A 22,626-nucleotide genomic window follows, 5' to 3' on the forward strand; every position below is an offset into this window, starting at 1 on the left:
ACCTATACGCACACCACCACACACCTTAGGTTATTTTTCCCCTTCTCTGTGGGTGGTGATACCGACAGTGAGTCAGTTGCTACTGCAGTTTGCTGTGACGAGGGCCCAAGGGACCAACAGTAAACCCAGAGGTTACCAATCATTTGGGAATGCAAACAGGTACCCACATCACACCTGTGTGCTGGACAAGCACTGGCGTCATGACAACTGACATCACTGGCTGAGTACTACAAAGAGAAGACTCTGGGAAAAAGATTATTATATGGGAGGAAGAGAAGACATAGGAAAGGAGACACAGAGGGAGGAGAAGACATGGGAGGAAGGGAAGGAAGAGAAGACAATGAGAGGGAGAAGAAGACACTGGGAGAAAGAAGACACTGGGAGAGAGAAGATGACACAGGAGGAAGAGAAGACACTGAGAGGGAGGAGACAGAAAGTAGAAAACATGGGAGGAAGAGAAGACACTGGGAGAAAAGACAACACAGGGAAGGAAGAGGAGACTGAGGGAGGAGAAGACACGAGAGGAAGAGAAGACACTGGAAGAAAGAAGACAACACAGGGGAGCCACTGAGGAGACACTGAGAGGGAGAAGAAGACACTGAGAGGGAGAAGAAGACACTGGGAGAGAGAAGGTGACATGGGAAGAAGAGAAGATGACATGGGAGGAAGAAAAGAAAAGGGGGAGGAGACAGAGGGAGGAGGAAAAATGGGAGGAAGAGAAGACACTGGGAGAAAGAAGACACACTGATAGGAAGGAGAAGACACAGGAGGAAGAGAAGACAGAGGGACAGAAAAGGAGAGAGGGACAGAAGAAGAGACAGAAAGACAGAAGAGGAGACAGAAAGACAGAAGAGGAGACAGAGGGAGGACAAGATGACATATATGAAAAAGAAGACATGGGGGGAGGAGACACTGATAGGGTGGAGAAGACATGGGAGGACGAGAAGACATGGGAGGAAGAGATAACATGGGAGGAAGAGAAGACATGGGAGGAAGAGAAGACATGGGAGGAAGAGAAGACATGGGAGGAAGAGAAGACACGGACGGAAGAGGAGACACGGAGGATGCAGAAGACACTGAGAGAAAGGGAAGAGGAAGGAGGCACAGGGAAGAGGGAGGAAGAGACAGAAGGGGAAGAAGACAGAGGAAAGGATGCCAAGACATGGTGAAATTAATGTGTAATAGATGGTGGAAAAGAAGTTGGACATAGCCCTATGGAAAGGAGGAACAAAAAGAAAATGGTCCACAGGGGACTCACCAAGCTTTGAGCTTTCCCCTGCAGGACCCTGGTAGGCGCCAAGTGGAGACTTTATACCTGCAGTGGAGACAAATATAACACCTTATATTCTGCATCGCAAGAGAAAGTGGACACCACAGCCCCCCATTACCCCTACAACCCACGGTCCCCCCATTACACCTCACACCCACAGCCCCCCATAACCCCTCACACTCACAGGCCCCCATTACCCCTCACACCCACAGCCCCCCATTACCTCTACAACTCACAGCCCCCCATTACCCCTCACACTCACAGCCCCCAATAGCCCTCACACCCACAGCCCCCCATTATCCCTCACACCCACAGCCCCCCATTATCCCTCACACCCACAGCCCCCTATATCCCCCCACAGCCCCCTATATCCCCTCACAGCCCCCTTTATCCCCTCACAGCCCCCTATATCCCCTCACAGCCCCCTATATCCCCTCACAGCCCCCTTTATCCCCTCACAGCCTCCTATATCCCCTCACAGCCTCCTATATCCCCTCACAGCCCCCTTTATCCCCTCACAGCCCCCTTTATCCCCTCACAGCCCCCTTTATCCCCTCACAGCCTCCTATATCCCCTCACAGCCCCCTATATCCCCTCACAGCCTCCTATATTCCCTCACAGCCTCCTATATCCCCTCACACACCCCTATATCCCCTCACTGCCCCCTATATCCCCTCACTGTCCCCTATATTCCCTCACACACCCCTATATCCCCTCACGCACCCCTATATCCCCTCACACACCCCTATATCCCCTCACAGCCTCCTATATCCCCTCACAGCCCCCTATATCCCCTCACAGCCTCCTATATTCCCTCACAGCCTCCTATATCCCCTCACACACCCCTATATCCCCTCACTGCCCCCTATATCCCCTCACTGTCCCCTATATTCCCTCACACACCCCTATATCCCCTCACGCACCCCTATATCCCCTCACACACCCCTATATCCCCTCACAGCCTCCTATATCCCCTCACGCACCCCTATATCCCCTCACTGCCCCCTATATTCCCTCACACACCCCTATATCCCCTCACAGCCTCCTATATCCCCTCACGCACCCCTATATCCCCTCACTGCCCCCTATATTCCCTCACACACCCCTATATCCCCTCACAGCCCCCTATATCCCCTCACAGCCCCCTATATCCCCTCACAGCCCCCTATATCCCCTCACACAACCCTATATCCCCTCACAGCCTCCTATATTCCCTCACACACCCCTATATCCCCTCACGCACCCCTATATCCCCTCACTGCCCCCTATATTCCCTCACACACCCCTATATCCCCTCACAGCCTCCTATATCCCCTCACGCACCCCTATATCCCCTCACTGCCCCCTATATTCCCTCACACACCCCTATATCCCCTCACAGCCTCCTATATTCCCTCACAGCCTCCTATATCCCCTCACACACCCCTATATCCCCTCACAGCCTCCTATATCCCCTCACACACCCCTATATCCCCTCACAGCCTCAGGATAATGTAACGTGTGAAGCTCTGACCTTTCCCGTTGCCTTGAACATTGGAAAAACCTGAAAAAGAAGGAAGCCAGAGATCAGCAGGTGTCGGGTCTCACAGGAGGGCGATACAGAGGGCGAACACCCCAAGACACGGGGGCCACGATGTGTAACTTACCATTAGGATAAGGCTGCTGATACAGGCCTGGAGAAACATGAGGGGACAGGTCAGAGGGGTGATACAGGGGTGTGATACAGGAGGTGTGAGGGTGATACAGGAGGTGTGAGGGTGATACAGGGGGTGTGAGGGTAATACCGGCGGTGTGAGGGTGATACGGGGTGTGTGATACGGGGGGGTGTGATACAGGAGGTGTGAGGGTGATACGGGGGGTGTGATACAGGAGGTGTGAGGGTGATACGGGGGTGTGATACAGGAGGTGTGAGGGTGATACAGGAAGTGTGAGGGTGATACGGGGGGTGTGAGGTGATACGGGGGGGGGGTGAGGGTGATACGGGGGGGTGAGGGTGATACGGGGGGTGTGAGGGTGATACGGGGTGTGTGAGGGTGATACAGGGGGGTGTGAGGGTAATACGGGGGGTGTGAGGGTGATACAGGGGGGTGTAAGGGTGATACAGGGGGGTGTGAGGGTGATACGGGGGGGGTGTGAGGGTAATACGGGCGGTGTGAGGGTGATATAGGCGGTGTGAGGGTGATACGGGGGGGTGTGAGGGTGATACGGGCGGTGTGAGGGTGATACGGGGTGTGTGATACGGGGGGGTGTGATACAGGAGGTGTGAGGGTGATACGGGGGGTGTGATACAGGAGGTGTGAGGGTGATACGGGGGTGTGATACAGGAGGTGTGAGGGTGATACAGGAAGTGTGAGGGTGATACGGGGGGTGTGAGGTGATACGGGGGGGGGTGAGGGTGATACGGGGGGGGGAGGGTGATACGGGGGGTGTGAGGGTGATACGGGGTGTGTGAGGGTGATACAGGGGGGTGTGAGGGTAATACGGGGGGTGTGAGGGTGATACAGGGGGGTGTAAGGGTGATACAGGGGGGTGTGAGGGTGATACGGGGGGGGTGTGAGGGTAATACGGGCGGTGTGAGGGTGATATAGGCGGTGTGAGGGTGATACGGGGGGGTGTGAGGGTGATACAGGCGGTGTGAGGGTGATACGGGGTGTGTGAGGGTGATACAGGGGTGTGTGAGGGTGATACAGGGGTGTGTGAGGGTGATACGGGGGGGTGAGGGTAATACAGGGGGTGTGAGGGTGATACGGGGTGTATGAGGGTGATACGGGGGGGGGGGGGGGTGATACTGGGGGGTGTGAGGGTAATACGGGCGGTGTGAGGGTGATATAGGCGGTGTGAGGGTGATACGGGAGATGTGAGGGTGATACAGGGGGGGTGTGAGGGTGATACAGGGGAGTGTGAGGGTGATATAGGCGATGTGAGGGTGATACGGGAGGTGTGAGGTGGTACAGGGGGGTGTGAGGTTAAAACGGGCGGTGTGAGGGTGATACGGGGTGTGTGAGGGTGATACGGGGTGTGTGAGGGTGATACGGGGGGGTGAGGGTGGTACAGGGGTGTGTGAGGGTAATACGGGCGGTGTGAGGGTGATACGGGGTGTGTGAGGGTGATACAGGGGGGTGTGAGGGTGATACGGGGGGTGTGAGGGTGATACGGGGGGTGTGAGGGTGATACGGGGGGTGTGAGGGTGATACGGGGGTGTGAGGGTGATACAGGGGTGTGTGAGGGTGATACGGGGGGGGGTGTGAGGGTAATACGGGGGGTGTGAGGGTGATACGGGGGGTGTGATACGGGGGGGGTGATACAGGAGGTGTGAGGGTGATACGGGGGTGTGTGATACAGGAGGTGTGAGGGTGATACGGGGGGTGTGATACAGGAGGTGTGAGGGTGATACGCGGGGTGTGATACAGGAGGTGTGAGGGTGATACGGGGGTGTGATACAGGAGGTGTGAGGTGATACGGGGGGGGGGGTGAGGGTGATACGGGGGGGTGAGGGTGATACGGGGGGTGTGAGGGTGATACGGGGGGGGTGAGGGTGATACAGGGGGGTGTGAGGGTAATACGGGGTGTGTGAGGGTGATACGGGGTGTGTGAAAGTGATACAGGGGTGTGTGAGGGTAATACGGGGGGTGTGAGGGTGATACAGGGGGGTGTAAGGGTGATACAGGGGGGTGTGAGGGTGATACGGGGGGGGTGTGAGGGTGATACGGGGGGTGTGAGGGTGATACGGGGGGGTGAGGGTAATACAGGGGGTGTGAGGGTGATACAGGGGTGTGTGAGGGTGATACGGGGGGGGGTGTGAGGGTGATACGGGGTGTGTGAGGGTGATATAGGCGATGTGAGGGTGATACGGGGGTGTGTGAGGGTAATACGGGCGGTGTGAGGGTGATATAGGCGGTGTGTGAGGTGGTACAGGGGTGTGTGAGGGTGATATAGGCGATGTGAGGGTGATACGGGAGGTGTGAGGTGGTACAGGGGTGTGTGAGGGTGATACGGGGGGGTGAGGGTGATACGGGGGGTGTGATACAGGAGGTGTGAGGGTGATACGGGGGTGTGAGGTGATACGGGGGGGGTGAGGGTGATACGGGGGGGTGAGGGTGATACAGGGGGTGTGAGGTGATACGGGGGGGGGGGGTGAGGGTGATACGGGGGGGTGAGGGTGATACGGGGGGTGTGAGGGTGATACGGGGGGGGGTGAGAGTGATACAGGGGGGTGTGAGGGTAATACGGGGTGTGTGAGGGTGATACGGGGTGTGTGAGGGTGATACAGGGGTGTGTGAGGGTAATACGGGGGGTGTGAGGGTGATACAGGGGGGTGTAAGGGTGATACAGGGGGGTGTGAGGGTGATACGGGGGGGGTGAGGGTGATACGGGGGGTGTGAGGGTGATACGGGGGGGGTGAGGGTGATACGGGGGGGGGTGAGGGTAATACGGGGGGTGTGAGGGTGATAAGGGGGGGTGTGAAGGTGATACAGGGGGGTGTGAGGGTGATATAGGTGATGTGAGGGTGATACGGGGGGGTGAGGGTGATACGGGAGGTGTGAGGTGGTACAGGGGGGTGTGAGGGTGATACGGGGGTCTGAGGGTAATACGGGGGGTGTGAGGGTGATACGGGGTGTGTGAGGTGGTACAGGGGTGTGTGAGGGTGATATAGGCGATGTGAGGGTGATACGGGAGGTTTGAGGTGGTACAGGGGTGTGTGAGGGTAATACGGGCGGTGTGAGGGTGATACGGGGGGTGTGAGGGTGATACGGGGGGGTGAGGGTGATACGGGGGGTGTGAGGGTGATACGGGGGGGGGGTGAGGGTGGTACGGGGGGGTGAGGGTGATACAGGGGGTGTGAGGTGATACGGGGGGGGGGGGGGGGGTGATACGGGGGGGTGAGGGTGATACGGGGGGTGTGAGGGTGATACGGGGGGGGGGGGGGGGGTGATACAGGGGGGTGTGAGGGTAATACGGGGTGTGTGAGGGTGATACGGGGTGTGTGAGGGTGATACAGGGGTGTGTGAGGGTAATACGGGGGGTGTGAGGGTGATACAGGGGGGTGTAAGGGTGATACAGGGGGGTGTGAGGGTGATACGGGGGGGGGTGAGGGTGATACGGGGTGTGTGAGGGTGATAAGGGGGGGTGTGAAGGTGATACAGGGGGGTGTGAGGGTAATACGGGCGGTGTGAGGGTGATACGGGAGGTGTGAGGTGGTACAGGGGGGTGTGAGGGTGATACGGGGGTCTGAGGGTAATACGGGGGGTGTGAGGGTGATACGGGGTGTGTGAGGTGGTACAGGGGTGTGTGAGGGTGATATAGGCGATGTGAGGGTGATACGGGAGGTGTGAGGTGGTACAGGGGTGTGTGAGGGTAATACGGGCGGTGTGAGGGTGATACGGGGGGGTGAGGGTGATACGGGGGGGGTGAGGGTGGTACAGGGGTGTGTGAGGGTAATACGGGCGGTGTGAGGGTGATACGGGGGGTGTGAGGGTGATACGGGGGGGTGAGGGTGATACGGGGGGTGTGAGGGTGATACGGGGGGGGTGAGGGTGGTACGGGGGGGTGAGGGTGATACGGGGGGTGTGAGGGTGATACGGGGGGGGTGAGGGTGGTACAGGGGTGTGTGAGGGTAATACGGGCGGTGTGAGGGTGATACGGGGGGTGTGAGGGTGATACAGGGGTGTGTGAGGGTGATACAGGGGTGTGTGAGGGTGATACAGGGGTGTGTGAGGGTGATATAGGCGGTGTGAGGGTGATACAGGGGGCTGTGAGGGTGATACAGGGGGATGTGAGGGTGATACAGGGGGTGTGAGGGTGATACAGGGGGTGTGAAAGTGATACGGGAGGTGTGAGGGTGATACGGGCGGTGTGAGGGTGATATAGGCGGTGTGATAGTGATACAGGGTGTGTGAGGGTGATACAGGGGTGTGTGAGGGTGATACAGGGGTGTGTGAGGGTGATACAGGGGGGGTGTGAGGGTGATACAGGGGGTGTGAGGGTGATATAGGGGGTGTGAGGGTGATACGGGCGGTGTGAGGTGGTACAGGGGTGTGTGAGGGTGATACGGGCGGTGTGAGGGTGATACGGGGGGTGTGAGGGTGATACGGGGTGTGTGAGGTGGTACAGGGGTGTGTGAGGGTGATATAGGCGATGTGAGGGTGATACGGGAGGTGTGAGGGTGATACGGGAGGTGTGAGGTGGTACAGGGGTGTGTGAGGGTAATACGGGCGGTGTGAGGGTGATACGGGGTGTGTGAGGGTGATACGGGCGGTGTGAGGGTGATACGGGGGGGTGAGGGTGATACGGGGGGTGTGAGGGTGATACGGGGGGGGTGAGGGTGGTACAGGGGTGTGTGAGGGTAATACGGGCGGTGTGAGGGTGATACGGGGTGTGTGAGGGTGATACAGGGGGGTGTGAGGGTGATACGGGGGGTGTGAGGGTGATACGGGGGGTGTGAGGGTGATACGGGGGTGTGAGGGTGATACAGGGGTGTGTGAGGGTGATACAGGGGGTGTGAGGGTGATACAGGGGGTGTGAGGGTGATAAGGGGGCTGTGAGGGTGATACAGGGGGTGTGAGGGTGATACAGGGGGTGTGAGGGTGATACAGGGGGTGTGAGGGTGATACGGGGGGTGTGAGGGTGATACAGGGGTGTGTGAGGGTGATATAGGGGGATGTGAGGGTGATACAGGGGGGGTGAGGGTAATACAGGGGGTGTGAAAGTGATACGGGAGGTGTGAGGGTGATACGGGCGGTGTGAGGGTGATACAGGGGGTGTGAGGGTGATACAGGGGGTGTGAGGGTGATACAGGGGGTGTGAAAGTGATACGGGAGGTGTGAGGGTGATACGGCCGGTGTGAGGGTGATATAGGCGGTGTGATGGTGATACGGGAGGTGTGAGGGTGATACAGGGGTGATACAGGGTGTGTGAGGGTGATACAGGGGGTGTGAGGGTGATATAGGGGGTGTGAGGGTGATACAGGGGGTGTGAGGGTGATATAGGGGGTGTGAGGGTGATACGGGCGGTGTGAGGGTGATACAGGGGGTGTGAGGGTGATACAGGGGGTGTGAGGGTGATAAGGGGGCTGTGAGGGTGATACAGGGGGTGTGAGGGTGATACGGGCGGTGTGAGGGTGATAAGGGGGCTGTGAGGGTGATACAGGGGGTGTGAAAGTGATACGGGGGCTGTGAGGGTGATACAGGGGGTGTGAAAGTGATACGGGAGGTGTGAGGGTGATACAGGGGTGTGAGGGTGATATAGGGGTGTGTAAAGGTGATACGTGGGGTGTGAGGGTGATATAGGGGTGTGTGAGGGTGATACAGGGGGTGTGAGGGTGATACAGGGGTAATACAGGGGTTTTGGGGTGATACAGGGGTTAGGGGGTGATGGGGGGGTAAATATACCTCTGTTGTCGGTCCTCGCTTTTGCTGATTTTGCTCCTAGACCTGTAAGAGAGAAGAGCATCTATCTTCAGGTCATCACCCCATGTGGGCGCCCCCCCACCCCTCCCGTTACTCCCATCATACCTTGTGGGAAGAAGCTGCTTGGGTATCCGGCAGCTGCAGAGAGAGAGGAGACGTGTGTCGGTGTAAAGGATGAGGGACAGGAGAGGGCTTCATCATTACTGGGAATATGCAGCCAAAGCTGCCAACATCATGGGTCATAGACCCCAAAATAACAGGGGCCCCTGGTGTCCCCCGTGGCCCCCCGCTTAGTCTGGTCTGGGACTGAACATACCTGCTTTGGAAGGTTTCCCAATTCCACCTGAAATATAAAGAATATGAATAAAGGTTGTGTAAGCCCCCACCCAGTCAGAAGCCCCCTGTGGTGTGAGGTGAGGTAGGGGCTCCATACACCTCCATACACCGACCCTTCTTACCTTGAAGACCAGCAGCACTTGGAAACATTCCGGCCCCATTCCCATATCCTACAATACAATATGGAAGATTATCTGCAGAAGACCAGAGCAGGACCCCAAAACCAAGGAACCACAGCATAAATCTGACCCTTACCCTTTAAAGACCCTTAGCCTCCGAGCACCTCTACCCAACCAGAACCTCCTCCTCCGAGCACCTCTACCCAACCAGAACCTCCGCCTCCGAGCACCTCTACCCAACCAGAACCTCCGCCTCCGAGCACCTCAACTCAACAAGAACCTCCCCCTCTGAGCACCTCTACCCAACCAGAACCTCAGCCTCCGAGCACCTCTAGCCAACCAGAACCTAAGCCTCTAAGCACCTCTACCCAGCCAGAACCTCCGCCTCCGAGCACCTCTACCCAACCAGAACCTCCGCCTCCGAGCACCTCAACTCAACAAGAACCTCCCCCTCTGAGCACCTCTACCCAACCAGAACCTCAGCCTCCGAGCACCTCTACCCAACCAGAACCTAAGCCTCTAAGCACCTCTACCCAGCCAGAACCTCCGCCTCCGAGCACCTCTACCCAACCAGAACCTCCGCCTCCGAGCACTTTTACCCAACCAGAACCTCCCCCTCTGAGCACCTCTACCCAACCAGAACCTCCTCCTCCGAGTTCCTCTACCCAACCAGAACCTCCTCCTCCTCCGAGCACCTCTACCCAACCAGAACCTCAGCCTCCGAGCACCTCAACTCAACAAGAACCTCCCCCTCTGAGCACCTCTACCCAACCAGAACCTCCCCCTCTGAGCACCTCTACCCAACCAGAACCTAAGCCTCTAAGCACCTCTACCCAGCCAGAACCTCCGCCTCCGAGCACTTTTACCCAACCAGAACCTCCGCCTCCGAGCACCTCTACCCAACCAGAATCTCCGCCTCCGAGCACCTCTACCCAACCAGAACCTCAGCCTCCGAGCACCTCTACCCAACCAGAACCTCCGCCTCCAAACACCTCTACCCAACTGGAACCTCCGAGCACCTCTACCCAACCAGAACCTCCGCCTCCGAGTACCTCTACGCAACCAGAACCTCCGCCTCCGAGCACCTCTACCAAACCAGAACCTCCACATCCGAGCACCTCTACCGAACCAGAACCTCAGCCTCCAAGCATCTTCATCCAACCACAACCTCAGCCTCCAAGCACCTCTACCCAACCAGAACCTCCGCCTCCGAGCACCTCTACCCAACCAGAACCTCCGCCTCCGAGCACCTCTACCCAACCAGAACCTCAGCCTCTGAGCATCTCCACCCAACCAGAACCTCAGCCTCTGAGCACCTCTATTCAACCAGAACCTCCACATCTAAAGACCCTCAGCCTCTGAGTACCTCTAACTAACCAGAGCCTCCGCCTCCGAGCACCTCTAACTAACCAGAACCATAGCCGCCAAGCACCTTTACCCAACCAGAACCTCAGCCTACAAGTAGCTCTACCAAACCAGAATCTCAGTGCTCTCTGCTGCCACCTCTGTCCATGTCAGGAACTGTCCAGAGCAGCAGCAAATCCCCATAGAAAACCTCTCCTGCTCTGGACAGTTCCTGACATGGACAGAAGTGTAAGCAAAGAGCACTGTGTCAGACTGGAGAGAATACATTAGTCTGACACAGGACATACAGCGGCTGATAAGCACTGGAAGACTGGAGTGAATACACCACTTCCTGCAGGACATACAGCAGCTGATAAGTGCTGGAAGACAGGAGAGAATATACCACTTCCTGCATTACATACAGCAGCTAATACGTGCTGGGAGACCGGAGATTTGTTAAATTGTTTTTGTGAACAATCCCTTTAATTTTCTGCTCCGTGAAGCAACCCATTTCCCCTAATCTTCAGCTCCAGTGACAGTGATGACGTCCGCTCTCGCCCCTCTTATTGGAGGGCTGCACTTACCTGACTTGAGTTGTTTTCCGGATTTTCCTGTAGGATAAACCCACAAGCTTAGGTCAGTAAAGTCTATTTGTAGCATCCTCCTGACGGGTGCACATTGTGTGATCATGCACAGTAGATGGAAGGAGAAGTAAAACTGACCCCTACTGGTTACAGGTGTGTATTACAACAAGCCAAATGTAGACTGTTCCTAGGAGCCCAGCTATGGATCACCTGTTTGCAGGGGGCGAATTTAATGCCCCCCGTAACCCTATGGTACAGGCCAGGTTGTAACTTACCTTGTTGCTGGAAGTTGCTGGGATAGCCGCCATATCCATTTCTGTAGCCTGAAAGAAGAGTAGGAGTTCATGATAAAATGGCAAAAGCGGGAGGAGGAAGAATGATGATGAAGAAGAAACAAGAGACAGAAGGATGAGGAAGAAAGGTGTTTAAGAAGGAAAAACAGGAGGAGGAATGATATTGAAGGACAAGCATCAGTAGTAAGAAGATGAGAATGGATGATGATGATGATGATGATGATGATGATGATGCAGGAGCAATAGTGATATGGTGAGAGAAAAAAAGCAACAGGAGAAAGACAAGGGATGGTGGTAAGGAGGAAGAAACAGGGGGATGAGGAAGGATGATGAGGCAGGAGAAGCAGGAGGATGAGGCAGGAGAAGGAGAAGCAGGTGGATGAGGAAGGACGATGAGGAAGGAGAAGCAGGAGGATGATGAGGAAGGAGAAGCAGGAGGATGAGGAAGGATGATGAGTAAGGAGAAGCAGGAGGATGAGTAAGGAGAAGCAGGAGGATGAGGAAGGAGAAGCAGGAGGATGAGGAAGGATGATAAGGAAGGAGAAGCAGGAGGATGAGGAAGGAGAAGCAGGAGGATGAGGAAGGAGAAGCAGGAGGATGAGGAGAAGCAGGAGGATGAGGAAGCATGATGAGGAAGGAGAAGCAGGAGGATGAGGAAGGAGAAGCAGGAGGATGAGGAAGGATGATGAGGAAGGAGAAGCAGGAGGATGAGGAAGGAGAAGCAGGAGGATGAGGAAGGACAATGAGGAAGGAGAAGCAGGAGGATGAGGAAGGATGATAAGGAAGGAGAAGCAGGAGGATGAGGAAGGAGAAGCAGGAGGATGAGGAAGGATGAAAAGGAAGGAGAAGCAGGAGGATGAGGAAGGAGAAGCAGGAGGATGAGGAAGGAGAAGCAGGAGGATGAGGAGAAGCAAGAGGATGAGGAAGCATGATGAGGAAGGAGAAGCAGGAGGATGAGGAAGGAGAAGCAGGAGGATGAGGAAGCATGATGAGGAAGGAGAAGCAGGAGGATGAGGAAGGATGATGAGTAAGCAGAAGAAGGAGAAGCAGGAGGATGAGGAAGGAGAAGCAGGAGGATGAGGAAGGATGATGAGAAAGGAGAAGCAGGAGGATGAGGAAGGATGATGAGGAAGGAGAAGCAGGAGGATGAGGAAGGACAATGAGGAAGGAGAAGCAGGAGGATGAGGAAGGATGATAAGGAAGGAGAAGCAGGAGGGTGAGGAAGGAGAAGCAGGAGGATGAGGAAGGATGATGAGGAAGGAGAAGCAGGAGGATGAGGAAGCATGATGAGGAAGGAGAAGCAGGAGGATGAGGAAGGATGATGAGGAAGGAGAAGCAGGAGGATGAGGAAGGAGAAGCAGGAGGATGAGGAAGGACAATGAGGAAGGAGAAGCAGGAGGATGAGGAAGGAGAAGCAGGAGGATGAGGAAGGATGATGAGGAAGGAGAAGCAGGAGGATGAGGAAGGAGAAGCAGGAGGATGAGGAAGGATGATGAGGAAGGAGAAGCAGGAGGATGAGGAAGGATGATGAGGAAGGAGAAGCAGGAGGATGAGGAAGGAGAAGCAGGAGGATGAGGAAGGATGATGAGGAAGGAGAAGCAGGAGGATGAGGAAGAATGATGAGGAAGGAGAAGTAGGGGAAGAAGCAGAAGGGAGGAGAAGAAGAAGAAGAAGAAGAAGAAGCAGGAGGAGGAAGGGTGATAAGGAAGGAGAAGCAGCAGGAGGAGGAGGAAGAAGAAGAAGAAAGAGGAGGAAGGATGATGAGTAAGGAGGAGGAAAAGGAAGCAGCAGGAGAGAGTGTCATCAGGAAGGAGAATCAGAAAGAGGATGAGGAAGGAGAAGCATCAGTAGGAGAAGGAAGGATCATGAGGAAAGAGAAGCAGGAGAAGAAGAAAGGATCATGAGGAAGTAGAAATATCAGGAGGAGGATGAAGGTTGATGAGGAAGAAGAAACAGCAGGAGGATGAGAAGGGAGATGCAGAAGGAGGAAGAGGAGGAGAAGCAACAGCAGGAGGGAGGAGGAGGAGAGAAACAACAGCAGGAGGAGGAGAAAGGGTGATGAGGAAGGAGAAGCAGCAGGAGGATGCAGAAGAAAGAGAAAAAGTGATGAGGGTGAAGAAGCAGGAGAAGGAAGAGTGATGAGGAAGGAAAAGCAGGAGGAGAAAGGATGATGAGGGAGGAGGAGCGGAAGGATGATGAGAAAGGGTAATGAGGAAAGAGAAGCAGAAAGAGGAGGTAGGATGATAAGAGGAAGGAGAAGCAGCAGAAAGATGATGAACTGTGATGAGGAAGAACAAGCAGGAGGAGGTGGAAGGATCATGAGGAAAGAAAAGAAACGGGAGAAGGAAGAAGGGTAATAAGGAGGAGGAAGAAGAAGCAGCAGGAGAAAGAGAAAGGGTGATGAGGAAGGAGAAGCAGGAGGAGGAAGAATGAATAGGAAGAAACAGGAGGAGGGTGAGGAAGGAGAAAGCAGGAGGAGGATAAGGCAGAATATGCATCAGGAGAAAGAGGAGAAGGATGGAGAAGCAAGAGGAGGAGGAAGAAGAAACTGAAGGAAGAGGAAGAGACAGCAGGAGGAGAATGAGAAAGGAGAAGCAGTGGGATGAGGAAGGTGAAGCATCAGGAGGAGAAGGAAGGAGAAGCAGTGGGATGAGGAAGGTGAAGCATCAGGAGGAGAATAAGTAAGAAGAGGCCGTAGGAGGAAGAAGCAGGAGGAGGGCGAGGAAGAAGAAGAAAGCAGGAGGAGGAGGATAAGGTAGAATACACATCAGGAGAATGAGGAGAGGGATGGAGAAGAAGGAGGAGGAGGAAGAAGAAAAAGAAGGAAGAGGCAGCAGGGGGAGAATGAGAAAGGAGAAGCAGTAGGATGAGGAAGGTGGAGCATCAGGGAGAGAAGAAAGGAGAAGCATCAGAAGGAGAAGGAAGGAGAAGCATCAGGGAGAGAAGAAAGGAGAAGCATCAGGAGGAGAAGGAAGGAAAAGCATCAGGGAGAGAAGAAAGGAGACGCATCAGGAGGAGAAGGAAGGAGAAGCATCAGGAGGACAAGGGAGGAAAAGCATCAGGAGAAGAAGGAAGGAGAAGCATCAGGAGAAGAAGGAAGGAGAAGCATCAGGAGAAGAAGGAAGGAGAAGCATCAGGAGGAGAAGGAAGGAGAAGCATCAGGAAGAGAAGAAAGGAGAAGCATCAGGAGGAGAAGGGAGGAGAAGCATCAGGAGAAGAAGGAAGGAGAAGCATCAGGAGGAAAAGGGAGGAGAAACATCAGGAGAAGAAGGAAGGAGAAGCATCAGGAGGAGAAGGGAGGAGAAACATCAGGAGGAGAAGGAAGGAGAAGCATCAGGAGGAGAAAAAAGGAGAAGCATCAGGAGGAGAAGCATCAGGAGGAGAAGGAAGAAGAATCATCAGGAGGAGAAGCATCAGGAGGAGAAGGAAGGAAAAGCATCAGGAGGAGAAGGAAGGAGAAGCATCAGGAGGAGAAGGAAGGAGAAGCATCAGGAGGAGAAGGAAGGAGAAGCATCAGGAGGAGAAGGAAGGAGAAGCTTTAGGAGGAGAAGGGAGGAGAAGTATCAGGAGGAGAAGGGAGGAGAAGCATCAGGAGGAGAAGGAAGTAGAAGCATCAGGAGGAGAAGGAAGGAGAAGCATCAGGAGGAGAAGGAAGGAGAAGCAGTAGGATGAGGAAGGAGAAGCATCAGGAGGAGAAGGAAGGAGAAGCATCAGGGGGAGAAGGAAGGAGAAGCATCAGGAGAAGAAGGAAGGAGAAGCATCAGGAGGAGAAGGAAGGAGAAGCATCAGGAGGAGAAGGAAGGAGAAGCAGTGGGATAAAGAAGGTGGAGCATCAGAAAGAGAAGAAAGGAGAAGCATCAGGAGGAGAAGGGAGGAGAAGCATCAGGAGGAGAATGAAGGAGAAGCATCAGGAGAAGAAGGAAGGAGAAGCATCAGGAGGAGAAGGAAGGAGAAGCATCAGGAGGAGAAGGAAGGAGAAGCATCAGGAGAAGAAGGAAGGAGAAGCATCAGGAGGAAAAGGAAGGAGAAGCATCAGGAGGAGAAGGAAGGAGAAGCATCAGGAGGAGAAGGAAGGAGAAGCATCAGGAGAAGAAGGAAGGAGAAGCATCAGGAGGAAAAGGAAGGAGAAGCATCAGGAGGAGAAGGAAGGAGAAGCATCAGGAGGAGAAGGAAGGAGAAGCATCAGGAGGAGAAGGAAGGAGAAGCATCAGGAGGAGAAGGAAGGAGAAGCATCAGGAGGAGAAGGGAGGAGAAGCATCAGGAGGAGAATGAAGGAGAAGCATCAGGAGAAGAAGGAAGGAGAAGCATCAGGAGGAGAAGGAAGGAGAAGCATCAGGAGGAGAAGGAAGGAGAAGCATCAGGATGAGAAGCATCAGGAGGAGAAGAAAGGAGAATCATCAGGAGGAGAAGGAAGGAGAAGCATCAGGAGGAGAAGGAAGGAGAAGCATCAGGAGGAGAAGGAAGGAGAAGCAGTGAGATGAGGAAGGAGAAGCATCAGGAGGAAAAGGAAGGAGAAGCATCAGGAGAAGATGGAAGGAGAAGCATCAGGAGGAGAAGGAAGGAGAAGCATCAGGAGGAGAAGGAAGGAGAAGCATCAGGAGGAGAAGGGAGGAGAAGCATCCGGAGGAGAATGAAGGAGAAACATCAGGAGGAGAAGGAAGGAGCAGCATCAGGAGGAGAAGGAAGGAGAAGCATCAGGAGGAGAAGAAAGGAGAAGCATCAGGAGGAGAAGGGAGGAGAAGCATCAGGAGGAGAAGGAAGGAGAAGCATCAGGAGGAGAAGCATCAGGAGGAGAAGGAAGGAGAAGCATCAGGAGGAGAAGGAAGGAGAAGCAGTGGGATGAGGAAGGAGAAGCATCAGGAGGATAAGTAAGGAGAAGCATCAGGAGGAGAAGCATTCGGAGGAGAAGGAAGGAGAAGCATCAGGAGGAGAAGGGAGGAGAAGCATTCGGAGGAGAAGGAAGGAGAAGCATCAGGAGGACAAGGGAGGAAAAGGAAGGAGAAGGAGTGGGATGAGGAGGGAGAAGCATCAGGAGAAGAAGGAAGGAGAAGCATCAGGAGGAGAAGGAAGGAGAAGCATCAGGAGGAGAAGGGAGGAGAAGCATCAGGAGGAGAAGGAAGGAGAAGCATCAGGATGAGAAGCATCAGGAGGAGAAGAAAGGAGAATCATCAGGAGGAGAAGGAAGGAGAAGCATCAGGAGGAGAAGGAAGGAGAAGCATCAGGAGGAGAAGGAAGGAGAAGCAGTGAGATGAGGAAGGAGAAGCATCAGGAGGAAAAGGAAGGAGAAGCATCAGGAGAAGATGGAAGGAGAAGCATCAGGAGGAGAAGGAAGGAGAAGCATCAGGAGGAGAAGGAAGGAGAAGCATCAGGAGGAGAAGGGAGGAGAAGCATCCGGAGGAGAATGAAGGAGAAACATCAGGAGGAGAAGGAAGGAGCAGCATCAGGAGGAGAAGGAAGGAGAAGCATCAGGAGGAGAAGAAAGGAGAAGCATCAGGAGGAGAAGGGAGGAGAAGCATCAGGAGGAGAAGGAAGGAGAAGCATCAGGAGGAGAAGCATCAGGAGGAGAAGGAAGGAGAAGCATCAGGAGGAGAAGGAAGGAGAAGCAGTGGGATGAGGAAGGAGAAGCATCAGGAGGATAAGTAAGGAGAAGCATCAGGAGGAGAAGCATTCGGAGGAGAAGGAAGGAGAAGCATCAGGAGGAGAAGGGAGGAGAAGCATTCGGAGGAGAAGGAAGGAGAAGCATCAGGAGGACAAGGGAGGAAAAGGAAGGAGAAGGAGTGGGATGAGGAGGGAGAAGCATCAGGAGAAGAAGGAAGGAGAAGCATCAGGAGAAGGAAGGAGAAGCATCAGGAGGAGAAGGAAAGAGAAGCATCAGGAGGAGAAGGAAGGAGAAGCATTCGGAGGAGAAGGAAGGAGAAGCATCAGGAGGAGAAGGGAGGAGAAGCATTCGGAGGAGAAGGAAGGAGAAGCATCAGGAGGACAAGGGAGGAAAAGCATCAGGAGGAAAAGGAAGGAGAAGCAGTGGGATGAGGAGGGAGAAGCATCAGGAGAAGAAGGAAGGAGAAGCATCAGGAGAAGGAAGGAGAAGCATCAGGAGAAGGAAGGAGAAGCATTAGGAGGAGAAGGAAGGAGAAGCATCAGGAGGAGAAGGAAGGAGAAGCCTCAGGAGGAGAAGGAAGGAGAAGCATCAGGAGGAGAAAGAAGGAGAAGCAGTGGGATGAGGAAGGAGAAGCCTCAGGAGGAGAAGGAAGGAGAAGCCTCAGGAGGAGAAGTAAGGAGAAGCATCAGGAGGAGAAGGAAGGAGAAGCAGTGGGATGAGGAAGGAGAAGCATCAGGAGGAGAAAGAAGGAGAAGCCTTAGGAGGAGAAGGAAGGAGAAGCATCAGGAGGAGAAGGAAGGAGAAGCATCAGGAGGAGAAAGAAGGAGAAGCCTCAGGAGGAGAAGGAAGGAGAAGCATCAGGAGGAGAAGGAAGGAGAAGCAGTGGGATGAGGAAGGAGAAGCATCAGGAGGAGATGGAAGGAGAAGCCTCAGGAGGAGAAGGAAGGAGAAGCATCAGGAGGAGAAGGAAGGAGAAGCATCAGGAGGAGAAGGAAGGAGAAGCATCAGGAGGAGAAGGAAGGAGAAGCAGTGGGATGAGGAAGGAGAAGCATCAGGAGGTGGATGCTGGTGAAGCCTTTATGTTTTCAGGGCAGATGACGGTGAAGAAGAATTGGAGGATAAGAGGCTGAGGACACCTACCTCCTTGAGCAGCATTGGGGTAACCTCCCGCCCCATAACCTACAGGGAGGAGAGAAGACGAGGTCAGCCATCTACCTCAGCTGTACGTGTGTCATTTTTATTACAGGACGCGGTTAGGACAACACAAAATAGAAAGTTTTTTTTCTGCAGGTAGTGACCCCTTGTAGAGACCTTGGAGGATGGACGGGTCACATAGGGTCAGGTATGGTGGGAGCACAACTCACCTGCTTTAGAAGGTTTAGCTCCATAACCTGAAAAAAATAGAAATTCAGCTTTACTGTCTCCTCCCTGTACTGGAGCGTTCCTCCCCTGATTCCTCATCATACCTGATCCCCTGATCCCTCATCATACCTGACCCCTCATCATACCTGATCCCCTGATCCCTCATCATACCTGACCCCTCATCATACCTGACCCCTCATCATACCTGATCCCCTGATCCCTCATCATACCTGATCCCTCATCATACCTTACCCCTCATCATACCTGACCCCTCATCATACCTGACCCCTCATCATACCTGACCCCTCATCATACCTGATCCCTCATCATACCTGACCCCTCATCATACCTGACCTCTCATCATACCTGACCCCTCATCATACCTGATCCCCTGATCCCTCATCATACCTGATCCCTCATCATACCTGACCCCTCATCATACCTGACCCCCTGATCCCTCATACCTTACCCCTCATCATACCTGATCCCTCATCATACCTGACCCCCTGTTGCCTCATCATATCCGATTCCCTGATGCCTCATCATACCTGATCCCCCTATGCCTCATCATACCTGATCCCCTGATGCCTCATCATACCTGGTCCCCTGATGCCTCATCATACCTGACCCCTCATCATACCTGATCTCCCTATGCCTCATCATACCTGATCCCCTGATGCCTCATCATACCTGATCCCCCTATGCCTCATCATACCTGATCCCCTGATGCCTCATCATACCTGATCCCCTGATGCCTCATCATACCTGATCCCCCTATGCCTCATCATACCTGATCCCCTGATGCCTCATCATACCTGGTCCCCTGATGCCTCATCATACCTGACCCCTCATCATACCTGATCCCCCTATGCCTCATCATACCTGATCCCCTGATGCCTCATCATACCTGATCCCCTGATGCCTCATCATACCTGATCCCCTGATGCCTCATCATACCTGATCCCCTGATGCCTCATCATACCTGATCCTGATACCTCATCATACCTGATCCCCTGATGCCTCATTATACCTGATCCCCTGATGCCTCATCATACCGGATCCCCTGATGTCTTATCATATCTGTTCCCCTGATGCCTCATCATACCTGATCCCTTGATGCTTCATTATACCTGAACCAATGATGCCTCATCATACTTGATCCCTCATCATACCTGATCCCTTGATTGCTCATCATACCTGATCCCCTGATCCCTCATCATACCTGATCCCGATACCTCATCATACCTGATCCCCTGATGTCTCATCATACCTGATCCCCCGAAGCCTCATCATACCTTATCCAATCACCCCATTATCCCTGATCACACCTTCTGAACTCCCATCCATTCCTGATCCCATTCCGTTGTGATCCCTGATTCTTCTCTATCCTTATTCATGGTCATATCTTGTTCTTGATCATTCCTGATCCCATGACACATGACCTTTCCCAGTCCTAATTCCTGATTGTACGCGATTTCTGATCACTACTGATATCTGATTGCAGTCTTTCGGATAACTTTATAATACTTTGTGAATTTCTCCTGATTTTCTCTGAATTCTAAAGGTTGTATGGAGGGGCAGGTCGTGTTGTGATGACTTCCATTCTGATCTATAAGAGCTGACCACAGTTGGGTGCCCTATGTCTAGAGCCACAGACGGGATGATAATAATGGTACCTTGCTGTTGTAGGTTGCTCTGGTACAGACCGGCGCCATTACTGGGGTACAGACCGGCGCCATTACTGGGGTACAGACCGGCGCCATTACTGGGGTACAGACCGGCGCCATTACTGGGATACAGACCAGCGCCATTCTGGTAGCCTGAAGTGGAGAGGAAGAGTCAGGAGCAATGAACTCCACAAATGTCATCATATACATGGATAGAAGAAGACAATACCAGCTTGGCCTCCATACTGGGGGTAGCTCCCGGCTCCATATCCTAATGGCCAAAACAAATCAACAAGATGAAAGAATAATGAGCAAGACCAGCAGATAAAGCATAGCCAACATGAGAGATGAAGGACATGGCCAACATGAAGGATGAAGGACATGGCCAACATGAGGGATGAAGGACATGGCCAACATGAGGGATGAAGGATATGGCCAACATGAGGGATGAAGGACGTGGCCAACATGAGGGATGAAGGCTGTGGCCAACATGAGGGATGAAGGACATGGCCAACATGAGGGATGAAGGACATGGCCAACATGGGGGATGAAGGACATGGCCAACATGAGGGATGAAGGACGTGGCCAACATGAGGGATGAAGGACATGGCCAACATGAGGGATGAAGGACATGGCCAACATGAGGGATGAAGGACATGGCCAACATGAGGGATGAAGGACTTGGCCCATAATGTACCACAAAACCCAGGTTAGAATGGAGGCCAGAAAGAGGTTAACATGGAGGGGAGGCCAAAGAGGCCTCAACATGTAGAGGAGGATACAGAGAGGTCAGCATGGAGGGAGGCCACAGAGAGGTCAGCATGGAAGGAGGCCACAGAGAGGACATGGAGGGAGGTCACAGAGAGGTCAGCATGGAGGGAGGTCACAGAGAGGTCAGCATGGAGGGAGGCCACAGAGAGGTGCGCAGGGAGTGGAGGAGTAGGCATGGCTAACCTGCTTGTTCTCCGTACTGTGGGAAGTTCCCGGCTCCGTATCCTATAGAGAGAATTACATGGATTATTGATGATCCTGAGGTGGATCGGAGAACATGAATGGACGGATGAAGGAAGGAAGGGAGGGAAGGAAGGGAAATATGGAGGGAAGGAAGGAGGGAGAGAGGGAAGGAGGGAAGTAGGGAGGGAAGGAAGGAGGGAAGGAGGGAGGGAAGGAAGGAAGGAGGGAGGGAAGGAAGGAGGGAAGTAGGGAGGGAAGGAAGGAAGGAGGGACAGAAGGAGGGAAGGAAGCAAGAATGGAAATAGGGAAGGAGGGAAGGAAGGAAGGAAGAAAGAAAGAAAGAAAGAAAGAAAGAAAGAAAGAAAGAAAGAAAGAAAGAAAGAAAGAAAGAAAGAAAGAAAGAAAGGAGGGAGGGAGGGAAGGAGGGAAGGAGGGAGGGAAGTAGGGAGGGAAGGAAGGAAGTAGTAAAGGAAGGAAGGAGGGAAGGAAGGGAGGAAAGGAAGGAAGGAGGGAGGGATTGAAGAAAGGAAGGAGGGAGGGATTGAAGAAAGGAAGGAGGGAGGGAAGGAAGGAAGAATGGAAATAGGGAAGGAAGGAAAGAAGGAAGGAGGGAAGGAAATAGGGAGGGAGGGAAAGAAGGAAGGAGGAAAGGAGGGAAGGAAGAAGAGTAGTAGGGAGGGAAGGAAGGAAAGAAGGAAGGAAGGAGGGAAGAAGGGAGGAAAGGAGGGAGGGAAGGAAGGAGGGATTGAAGGAAGGAGGAAGGGAGGGAAGGAAGGAGGAAAGGAAGGAGGGAGTGAAGGAGGAAGGGAGGGGAGGAAGGAGGGAAGGATGGAAGGAAGAAAGAAGGGAGGGAAGGAGGAAGGCAGAAAAGGAGGGAGGAAAGGAGGAAGTAAGGAAGGCAGGGAAGGAAGGGAGGGAAGGAAGGATGGAAATATGGAAGAAAGGAAGGAGGGAGGCAAAGAAGAAAGGAGGGAAGGAAGGAAGGAAGGAAGGAGGGAGGGAAGGAAGGAGGGAAGGAAAGAGGGAAGGAGGGAAGGAAGGAAGGGGGGAAAAAGGAAGGAAAGAAGGAAGGAAGGAGGGAGGGATTGAAGAAAGGAAGGAGGGAAGGAAGAAAGAATGGAAATAGGGAAGGGTGGAAGGAAGGAAGAAAAGAAGGAAATAGTAAGGGAGGGAAGGAAGGAGGGAAGGAAGGAAGAAGAGTAGTAGGGAGGGAAGGACGGACGGAAGGAAAGAAAGGAGGGAAGGAAGGAAGGGAGGAGGGAAGGAGGGAGGGAAGGAAGAAAGGATGTAAGGAGGGAGGGAAGGAAGGAGGAAAGGAAGGAGGGAAGGAAGGAAGAAAGAAAGGAGGGAAGGAAGTAGGGAGGGAAGGAAGGAAAATGGAAGGAGGGAAGGAGGGAGGGAAGTAGGGAGGGAATGAAGGAAGGAACGAAGGAAGGAACGAGGGAGGAAAGAAGGGAAGTAGGGAGGGAAGGAAGTAGTGAAGCAAGGAAGGAGGAAAGGAGGGAGGCAAGGAAGGAGGGAGGGAGGAAGGGAGAGAGGGAGGGAAGGAAGGGAAGGAAGAATGGAAATAGGGAAGGAAGAAAGGAGGGAAGGAAGGAGGGAGGGAATAAAGGAAGGAGGGAAGGAAATAGGGAGGGAAGGAAGGAGGGAAGGAAAGGAAGGAAGCAGGGAAGGAAGGAGGGAGGCATTGAA

The 22,626-nt window shown here is 53.8% G+C and overlaps 1 protein-coding gene across 9 annotated transcripts in view; it reads right to left on the reverse strand.

Annotated features, from left to right (window-relative positions):
- Window positions 1-22,626, reverse strand: part of GREP1 (glycine rich extracellular protein 1) — an 86,831-nt gene that overhangs the window by 16,337 nt on the left and 47,868 nt on the right. For 4 of the 9 annotated variants that reach the window (XM_069982409.1, XM_069982408.1, XM_069982411.1 and 1 more), the window contains 14 exons: window positions 20,935-20,976; window positions 20,210-20,251; window positions 19,990-20,133; window positions 18,316-18,342; window positions 18,092-18,130; window positions 11,335-11,382; window positions 11,060-11,086; window positions 9,135-9,182; window positions 8,993-9,019; window positions 8,782-8,814; window positions 8,659-8,700; window positions 2,917-2,943; window positions 2,784-2,813; window positions 1,259-1,315 (listed from right to left, as the gene is read on the reverse strand). In XM_069982409.1, coding sequence (XP_069838510.1) covers window positions 1,259-1,315; window positions 2,784-2,813; window positions 2,917-2,943; window positions 8,659-8,700; window positions 8,782-8,814; window positions 8,993-9,019; window positions 9,135-9,182; window positions 11,060-11,086; window positions 11,335-11,382; window positions 18,092-18,130; window positions 18,316-18,342; window positions 19,990-20,133; window positions 20,210-20,251; window positions 20,935-20,976 — 633 coding nt within the window. Of the gene's footprint in view, window positions 1-1,258; window positions 1,316-2,783; window positions 2,814-2,916; window positions 2,944-8,658; window positions 8,720-8,781; window positions 8,815-8,992; window positions 9,020-9,134; window positions 9,183-11,059; window positions 11,087-11,334; window positions 11,383-18,091; window positions 18,131-18,315; window positions 18,343-19,989; window positions 20,134-20,209; window positions 20,252-20,934; window positions 20,977-22,626 lie in introns of all 9 variants that reach the window. The other 5 variants (XM_069982415.1, XM_069982414.1, XM_069982412.1 and 2 more) reach the window with 3 other exon arrangements.

This window comes from Dendropsophus ebraccatus, chromosome 9 (genome assembly GCF_027789765.1).
Source record: "Dendropsophus ebraccatus isolate aDenEbr1 chromosome 9, aDenEbr1.pat, whole genome shotgun sequence".
Classification (NCBI taxonomy): Eukaryota; Metazoa; Chordata; class Amphibia; order Anura; family Hylidae; genus Dendropsophus; species Dendropsophus ebraccatus.